The sequence below is a fragment of the Hetaerina americana genome, unplaced genomic scaffold (genome assembly GCF_022747635.1).
Source record: "Hetaerina americana unplaced genomic scaffold, ioHetAmer1.1.p SCAF_1428, whole genome shotgun sequence".
NCBI classification, from domain to species: Eukaryota; Metazoa; Arthropoda; class Insecta; order Odonata; family Calopterygidae; genus Hetaerina; species Hetaerina americana.
In genome coordinates this window covers 10,001-19,962 of record NW_027286546.1, presented here as the reverse complement: position 1 = coordinate 19,962, position 9,962 = coordinate 10,001, and the positions used below count along the sequence as shown (strand labels likewise).

General features: G+C 38.4%; 1 protein-coding gene across 2 annotated transcripts in view; it reads right to left on the bottom strand.

Annotated features, from left to right (window-relative positions):
* Positions 1-5,317: 5,317 nt before the first annotated feature.
* The window catches only part of LOC139686622 (PIH1 domain-containing protein 1-like), a 14,278-nt gene continuing 9,633 nt past the window's right edge, over positions 5,318-9,962 (bottom strand). Inside the window, exons 3-5 of one of the 2 annotated variants that reach the window (XR_011700505.1) lie at positions 5,898-6,041; positions 5,600-5,731; positions 5,318-5,401 (exon numbers count right to left, since the gene is read on the bottom strand). Coding sequence is in view for 1 of the 2 variants with exons in the window: in XM_071583667.1 (XP_071439768.1) it covers positions 5,699-5,731; positions 5,898-6,041 (177 nt within the window). In the remaining variant the exon portion in view is untranslated. Of the gene's footprint in view, positions 5,402-5,477; positions 5,732-5,897; positions 6,042-9,962 lie in introns of those variants that run through there. The other variant, XM_071583667.1, reaches the window with a different exon arrangement.

The following is a 9,962-nucleotide window of genomic DNA, read 5'->3' as shown; positions in this document are numbered from 1 at the left end:
CCCAGATCTCACCCCCTGCAACTTTTTCCTATTCCCAAAATACAAAAGTGTGATGAGGGGACTTCACTGGGAAGATGTGGACACAATAATGGATGAGCAAACTAAAAAGCCTAACTCCCGGGGACTTCCAAGGGTGCTTTAAACAGAGGAAAAGAAGATGGAGTAAGTGCATCGCAATGAATGGAGAGTACTTAAAAAGGGACAAAATTGATGTCGACTAAATTTTGCAAAATATTGAAATTAAATTTAAAATACTACGCCTTTCCACATAAACCACTTTTATTACTACCTAGGTTTCGTTATGGTATAACATCATCAGGTACATCAATATGGTATAACATCATCAGTACCTGATGATGTTATACCAGAACGAAACCTAGGTAGTAATGAAAGTGGTTTATGTGGAAAGGCAAAGTATTTTAAATTTAATTTCAATATGAAGAATTTCCACCAAGTGATGCCAGAAACTGTTTCATTTTGCAAAATAGTTTTTCTGGCCTCAAGTCCTCGTATTTATCGGACAACCCTCATATGAAGAATATTAAATAACCCTCTACTTCTTCCTGGTTAGTGCCTAAACAATAACCTTCAATAAAAAATGCACACAATTGCATGCATTTTTTCATAGCTACATATTTACTTTGTTTTTAAATCAAATATTAGTTATAATTAGGTCAACTCATTACCATAGATGAGTCCCATCATGATTTTGTGGGTTTATATCTGGTTACCTCTTATCTTCCTCAATAATGTTTTTAACATAGTATTGTTTTAATTGACCACATCACTTAGGTCTGATGTTTTTGCAGCTGCCTCTCTGGGGAGCAGGTGCAGAGTGGAATTCTTTTCACCTGGCTTCCACCTGTTGACCTACCTGGCATGGGTGACCTTACAGGAGCGTTTGTCATTACTTCTCCTAGCTCTAGGAGTCGTCAAGACAAGCAGATCATTTCACTAAATCAAGATCTTAGAGCATGAGGAGGGTGGTTTGAATTTTTCTCTTTTTTAAATTCTTGGGGTATGCTTTTTGAACAAGCCAACAATGGAGAAATGCCAAATATGACTGAAAAATGAGAAACACACATGTTATATTCAGATGAACCATCAAGTGACATTACATTATGAATTAGAGGTGGGCCAAATGATTTAATTTATTGACGAGTCAACTGGATCGCCTCACCTCAATGACTTTTTCACTAGAGTGATTCCTTTAGAGCACTGCGGGTAGCATAACATATGAAAATTACCAATTAATATTAATAAAGCCAGATGGTGACTATACAAAGTAGGAATGACCAAGGCCACTTGACCCATGATTGGACCTTTGAATTATCTTTCTACTGGCAACAGAAAATTATGACAATGCCTTTGACCACACTTCATTGGAGGCATAATTTTAATCATTCTTCGGAAAGATTGATTGTACGTCAATCATTCTGTATGATGCAGTAAAAGAATAAAACAGAAACTTAAGGTGCCAACATCACAATATGAATTCAACTTGAAAACTTCTTTAGCACTAATTTCTTTATCGATTGATCATTTGTCATGTCCTGACTAATCAAGATGAATTATTAAATATAAACCTTACAGATCCTCTTTTATAAGGTCTACGAACTAGAGACACAACTTCAACAATTTCCACCTGCTATTGTGTCCTAATCAGTAGAGTAACTCCAGTAACAGTAATTAATTAGCTTGGTAGCCATGGGAGTACATAAAATAGTTGGCATTGATTACATTTTTTATAATTCACAATACTGGAGCACTATAATAGGTGATTCTCGTGTGGCGGAATAATTTACAGGGGGAACAAATAACTGACACCAGCTGCATTATTGAAGATGTCATCCCTCTGTAAAGGTGCAGTCATAGACAATATGAAAGCAATACCAAAAACACTGTCTCAGACAAGGCCTTTTCAAGATCTTGTTGCTGTTTGGGTTAAGAGGATGGCCATTTGGTCGAGAAAAATAGGGTACCCTTGTATACACGAAGATGGGGTTAGAAAAACCACAGATTTTATTTGAGTTATATATAATACACACATTTTATGGGGCAGTTGAGTGGGAGACCAAACAAAAGGCAGTCGTGACCAACAGAACCTCTCATGAAATTTTGGATAGTTTCTTGATTTTCCAAGATATGGATATGCAATCTCACTAAAGAAGTTTAATTTGGATGATGTTCACCTAAAGTGGAAGTGAAAGAGCAAAATGCAACTTTTGTTCAGCTACATTATCTATTAAAGATGGCTTGGTGTCCAATCTACACAGACACGCCAGGGCACAGTCTCTTCTCTCCTGTCGTTTTATTGCCAGTAAGTAATAGTGTTTGCAAATACCAGTGAAATCTATTTAATGTTTCTTTATGTAGTTTGTATGAATAAGGTGAAGCATCCTGATGTATCAGATCTCAGGGCAACCTGTAGGAGTCGTGAGGCTGCCGCTCTCTCTCTCACAGTCTTCCAGCCTTTCTCTTCTCCATCAGAGCTTCCAGCAACCCGATACCTATCTTCTAACTTGGGCAAAAATAATCCTCCCTCTACCTCCGGTTAACTAGCTGTGGATGCAGGACACCAGCTTCCCAGTTTGACTGGTCATTGACATTCACAACTTACAATAGGTCAGTTTACATCCAAACCAATGGGGGCTTCCAAGATGAGATATATTGATGAACAAATTGCTCGTTTCATTGTGAAAGACTGCCAACCATTAAGCATAGTTGAAAGCAAACTGCTTTAAAAAATTATGCAGATGCTCAATCTCAATTATATTTTACCCAGTAGGAAGTTTCTCTCAGGGAAATACATTATCACTAATTTTTTTAAAGAGAAAATAATTCTTTTAGGAATACTTTAAGTGATGCAGGAGTGTGCATTGCATGTGTGTAATAATGGCCGGACTTCTCTGACTAATGTAAGTTATCTGGCATTGAGGTGCATTTCATTGTTGAAGAATGTATTTTTTACTCATTTTTAATCAACTGCTTCGCCTACAGTTACAGACATTCTTTAGAAAACTTATCTGTTGAGATTTAATGGGTTTTAATAGATTGTACTCCATTAAACAAAGTTGATGCTGTTGTGGATGACAATGCAGCCAATATTACAGCAGCCATAAGGATATGTGAGCGGCAATGTAATCCTTGTTTTGCTCACTTTCTGAATTTGGCGGTGCAGGCTGGCATATCAGAAATAAAGACCATGCCAACAAAAATTTAAAGTATAGTTGAACATTTATAAAGAAGTCCCAAAGCAGCAAAAAACTTGCAAGCAACACAGATGAATCTCCCACAGCTAAAAGTAAAGCCAAAAATGCAAATGAGGTGGAACTCCACCTATATTATGTTAAAATAATTCACTCAGCTGAAGATGCCAATCCTTTCTACATTAGCAGTACATTGCCATCACCTTCAGATACTAGATGAAATAGAGTGGGCTCTTTTGGAAAAGGGGATAGAAATTTTAGAAAAATTTTAAATGTTTCCAAAATTCCTTTTACTGTGAGATTTTTGATTAAGCACACATCAAAATTTTTGAGTGAGGAGTTGCCTGAAATTAAGTCAATGGTTGAGAAAATGCTGGAAAGGCTCCACCTGACCATGCCTTATGCAACAAAGCCAGGCAAGCATACATTGCTGAACTGCCAGAACCTGAAGTAGAGGACCCCACCAACTTCTTCATTGTGGGAGTCTTTAAGATTCCACCATTGCCAGCCAGTGGAAGGGATATCCAACATCTGCAGTAATAGTTGAAGTGGACAAGTACCTCCAGGAGGAGTACTTGGAGAGGACCTCAGACCCACTCATTTGGTTGAAGAGTAGGAAACTGGTCTACCCCAGGCTTTATATGTCGATGAATAGAACACTTTGTGTGATGGTCACCCCAGTGCTTTGTGAGCGTGTTTTTTCAAAGGGAGGCCAGTTTCACACTGAGAAATAAAGTTGATTAGGCCCTAACAAATTGTGAATAATGATTTTCTTAAATCATCACTGGGAAAATTAAAATATATCTTTTTCATTGTACATTACTGCTTAGTTAGTTAATTTAAAAATGGTCCCAGTTTTTGTCAATGAATTATTCAATGTTGCTTTATTGAATATATCATATGGTTTTCATTGAAAATGAATAATCTGTAAAGCTGCTATCTTAAAAATTTCCTCAGAAAATGTTATTTTCCTGATACAGTATTGCTGAAGAACAATCGGTCATACAGTATCCCCCATCACTCACTATTTCCATTTTTGTTGCTGTGTGTACACCATTAAGTAACCTGTATCATTTAATGCATATGTATTATTGCTGCATAGTATTGAAATCTACTTCATATTATGGGTATTTTCATTTGTTTCCGTTTCCAATATTTAATTTCAAGTTCTTATAAATTGTTCATTAATGAATAGCATAGATAACAATTTGATGAATATTATTATTATAATATTGTATTACATCTGTACTATGCGCACCATATTGACTATAATATTGAGATCACATCTGTATTATGTTGATTGATCAAAAAACCTGTAACTACTACGTACTTTGGATTTCTCCTCATCCAATGAATTAAACTGTGTTATTCCAGCAATAATAAAGATTTTATGATCAAAAAACCTGTAACTACTACGTACTTTGGATTTCTCCTCATCCAATGAATTAAACTGTGTTATTCCAGCAATAATAAAGATTTTAATCAATTAAGCCAACAAAGTAAGATGTATATCATAACATGAATTCATCAAATCATTCAAGTAATAACGTACGAATGACTTGTAACTCACTCCATAAACAAACACCAAAATAGCAACGTTACTGACTTTCTGGAAGCGAGTGACTTTGGATTCCAACCAAGTCATTTGGACCTGTCGGAAATGGAAGGTTTCTTTTGATTAATCAAAGCAGTCAGTCATCTGCACTTGTTTCACTCACTTACTGTAAACTCTGGGAGTCCTTTGAGTCACTGAGGCCTTTGATTTTCAGAGTAGTTTTGGAGTCATGAGAAGACTCTGTAATGCAGTCAGCAGTCCCAAGCATTCCCAACCACCAAAAGTATACTAAAGACTTGCTGATCTCATTCCTCATGACTCCGGTCATCACACTCACTTGAGTGACTTCTTTGGTTAAACAACTTGTGACTGATCATTCTAACTCTATTGTGAAGAGCACCCATAATCATTATCTCTATAACTGATCTAGGAGCCTTTTGCAACTTTGAAATCAATTGATTTGCATGGTGTATTACTGCTTTGAGCATTTTTATTATTAGTAATAAAAAATTATGGATGCTTTTCCTATTGAGAGAGGAATTTCATTTACAGCATGAAATTTGCTGGGATCCATGGCTATTCTTGTTGGATTAAAAGTATATCCCTAATTTTCATCAAAATGGATGACATGGGTAATCTTGCAAGCAGGAAAAGATAAAACATTAAATTAATTTATTGTGTAATGTAGATGTTCATGTTACACTAATAAAATTACATGAAACACAATTCAGTCAAATTATGCTACAAGCATAAGTAAAACACTCACGGGTATTTACAATTGAATTGTTTGTTTCAAAAGACATAACACAATGATCACAACTAAATAAGAACTTACTTGATTTTAATAATTATTGTTCACCAAATTCACGTATTAAACAACAATAACTGAGTTTTGGCATTTTTATTCTTCTCCCACAAAAATACTTGTGAAGAATTATTGTTTCATAGGCATTTCCAGCATAAGAACCTGAAAATCACAGGGTAAAATTTAAATAATTGAAAAACTAATTACCAGTAACATTACAACAAAATTGAGCCTAGGAATCGAACCTGGGCCTCCCAGTCAGCAGTCCAACACACTACCCCTGGACTACCACGCCCCCATAACAATATGATATTGATTATTTATTTACCTTGTTTTCTTTGGAGAACTCGGCCACTGTTTTCTCTTGATTTATCAAATGAGGAAGGAAAATGTCAAGAGAGTATGAGCTACTTTTTGTCGTAAGTAGTATCCTATCTTCTCCTACATAGATCTCTATGTCTTTTGCAAATAACTGGAAAAAAAATCATTATGTAAACCAAATATATATAATATTCTTTACACTTTCAGGCTTAAACTTGTGGAATTATTTGAAGTCCATATTACATGACTTTGTAATTTTCCACAAAATTGAGTCTGTAGAATACTACAACTCATTAAATATGGACAATAATATATATGTGTGTGTGTGTGTGTGTATATATATATATATAATATATATATAATATATATATATATAATATATATATATAATATATATATAATATCCCTCCCCGGACTACAACCTTGACGTGGTGGAAGGGCTTGTGCGTTCCGATGACCCCTAGAGCTGTGCTGGCGGGAGTAATAATTATTGCTCCTGGTAGGGTCACCCATGCCAGATAGGTCGAAGGTTAGGAGCCAGACGAAAGGTAGTCCACGCAGCGTCTGTTCCTCAGTGAGGCGGCTGCAATGGCGTCTGACCCCAGTGGGGCGGCCAGTAAGTGATGGTGTCACGTTAAAAACACTATTGAGGAAGGCAACGGGAAACCACCTCAATTATCATTCCCTAGAAAAATATGATGGACAATAGAGATATTTTGAGTCCTGGCAACCACGGGGCTCGGCCCAATCGGCCGTGTGTCGTGCCCGGCAGCGGGGGAGGCAAGGCTTCCGCGGTCGTCATCCCACGAAACCCTTGCAAGGGAAAACCAGCAGCAGCAGGACAGAAGACGCAGGAGAAGAAGACAAAATTAGTTAGAATAGGAACGTGGAATGTTAGGACAATGATGAGGACAGGGAAATTGGAGAATGTTAAGCGAGAGATGGAAAGGGGAAATATAGATATTTTAGGTCTATGCGAGGTGAGATGGAAAGATAGCGGGGATTACTGGAGTGATAAGTATAGAATAATATACAGCGGTGGGGACGAGAGCCAACGAGGGGTTGCCATAGTATTAAATGAAGAGGTAGGAAGAAGCGTAGTCAACATAGAGCAGGTAACGGGTAGAATACTACTAGTGGAGATAAAAGCAGAACCGACGAACTTGGTTATTATTCAGGTATACATGCCACCGAGCAACCATAAGGAAGAAGAGGTCGACAAGATATACGATCAGTTAGAGGACATGATCGCGTGTGTTCCAGCAGGGAAACATTTGATAGTGATGGGGGATATGAATGCGACGGTAGGCGAAGGAAGAGATGGTGATGAGGTGGGCGACTACGGTTTAGGCACGAGGAATGACCGCGGGGAGAAAGCAGTTGAGTTCTGCAGGAGACAGGGGTTAGTCATCACCAACACTTGGTTTAGACACCACAAAAGACGCAGGTATACATGGAAAATGCCAGGTGACTCAGGAAGATATCAGCTAGATTATATCCTGGTTAGACACAGGTTTAGGAATAGTGTGATAAATTCCCACAGCTTTCCGGGAGCGGATGCGGACTCAGACCACAATTTAGTTGTTATGAAATGTAGCGTACGTTTTAAAAAGATAAGGCAGGGGCGGCGAGTTAGAAAATGGAATGTAGAAGCATTAAATGGGTTGAAAAGGAAGGAATACAAACAGGCGGTAGAGAAAATCATGGAGGATGGTAAAGGGCTTAGTACTATCGAAGAAAAATGGGAAATGATCAAAAAAGGGTTGTCTAAAGCCGCAAAAGACACTATTGGAACCGTTAACGCTAAAAGGACTAGGAAACCATGGATCACGGATGAGATGATTACAAAGATGGATGAGCGGCGAAAATGGAAGAATATAAATACAGAATTAGGCAAAATGAAGTACAAAGAATTGAACAATAAATTGAGGCGGGCAACAAATAAGGCAAAAGACGCATGGTGGAAGACGCAGTGCGAGGATATGGAAAGTCTCCAGAGGAAGGGCGAAATCGGTGCGCTGTACAGCAAAGTTAAATTGTTATCAGGAAGTAAGAAAGGAAGAGCTATGATAATAGTTAGAGATAAGGCGGGTAAGGTAATAGTTGACGCAGGAAAGATCCAAGAGAGATGGAAGGAGTATATAGAAGAACTGTATAGTAAAGAACTCAGACCAACACAGTTAGACATTGAAAAAGAAAATGACGTAGAGGAGGACAGCTTAGGTCCAGGCATACTAGACAATGAGATAGAAAGGGCATTAAGGGAGATGAAACTAAATAAGGCCGTGGGGGTAGATAACATTCCCGTGGAACTTTTAAAATGGTTACGAAAATGTGGGAGGAAGAGGCTATATGGGCTGATCCGTAGCATTTATGAGGAGGGAATCTGGCCGGAAGACTTTGTGAGAGCAGTTTTAGTTCCGATTCCGAAAAAGGTAAAGGCCACGTCATGTGAGGACTATAGGACAATTAGTTTGATATCCCACGCAGCTAAAGTTGTTCTCAGCATCATAAACAAACGGATAGAGAGTAGGGCAAATGATTACTTAGGGGATGATCAGTTTGGGTTTAGGAAGGGGAGAGGTACGCGTGATGCCATTGCAGTAATGAGATTATTAATCGAGAGGAATATAGAACACAACCAGGAGGTATTTGCCTGTTTCGTAGATTTCGAAAAAGCGTTTGATAGAGTGAATTGGGAAAAACTAATGAGTATATTGCAGAAAATAGGAATAGATTGGAGGGAAAGGAGGCTAATCCGCAACCTGTACATGTCTCAGACTGCTCAGGTGCGGGTGGGAAACGGGGAGTCAGGATGGGCAGTGTTAGGAAGGGGTGTAAGGCAGGGTTGCCCATTATCACCGTTGCTGTTCAACCTGTATGCAGAGGAAATGATCAAAGAGGCATGGGAAGAACTAGAGGTAGGAATGAAAGTGGGCGGGGAATTCGTAAAATCAGTTAGGTTTGCTGATGACCAAGCTTTAGTTTGTCAGTCAGCCAAGGGGCTGCAAGCATTGCTGAGTGAATTGGAAATTCAGTGCGACAGGTATGGGATGAGAATCAACATTAATAAAACAAATGTTATGCGATTTTCTAGAAAGAAAAAGGTCAAGCTTAACATTAAAATAGGAGGGCAAAAACTAGAGCAGGTAGAACAGTTTACGTATCTCGGTAGTGTTTTGGACCAACACGGTCAAAGTAGTAGGGACGTAAGGAGAAGAATTGCGCTAGGCAAAGAGGCTTTCACGAGGAGAAGGGAGTTGATGACGGGGACTTTGAGTAAGGATGTTAAGAAAAGACTCGTAAAAACTTTGATATGGAGCGTAGCTATGTACGGCGCGGAAACGTGGTCATTGAAGCAGGAGGATAGACGTAGACTGGAGGCTTTTGAAATGTGGGTGTGGAGAAGAATGGAGAAGGTGAAATGGACAGAGAAGAAAACAAATGAGGAAGTACTTGGTATGGTGGGCGAAGAGAGGGGTTTGTTGGGAGCAATCCTATGGAGGCAGGAAAAGTGGATGAAGGGGGTGTTGACCGGCAGTGGGATGTTGAAGACTGTGATAGAGGGTAGAATGTTGGGCAAAAGAGGAAAGGGAAGGAACAGGATAGGGATGTTGGACGGGATGAAGGGAGGAAGAAAGTACTCAGAGATGAAGAGGGACCTGGTGTAGAGTAGAATTTAGGGTTGTGTTTTGTTAGTAGTCACAAAATATTTGTTTGGTAGTTGTATCCATCGAAAAACCTACCTTAACCGGTAGATTACCTTAAAAAAAAATATATAATATATATATATATATGCTTTCGTACCATTCCTCTCACCCCTCCTTCGCCTCCCGTTCTCCCCTTCCCCTGGCCCACTTCCCTTTCTCTCGTACCCCTCACCCCCTACAATTCCAGCAGTCATTACTTCTATATCTTCAGATGAAGACGGATTGTTTCCGTGGAAATATCAAGAAACTACGTGTGAGTGTTCTTCTTTTTTGTATTTCTATATTCTGTGTTACTGTGTATTGTACTATATATATATATATATATATATATATATATATATATATATATATATATATATATA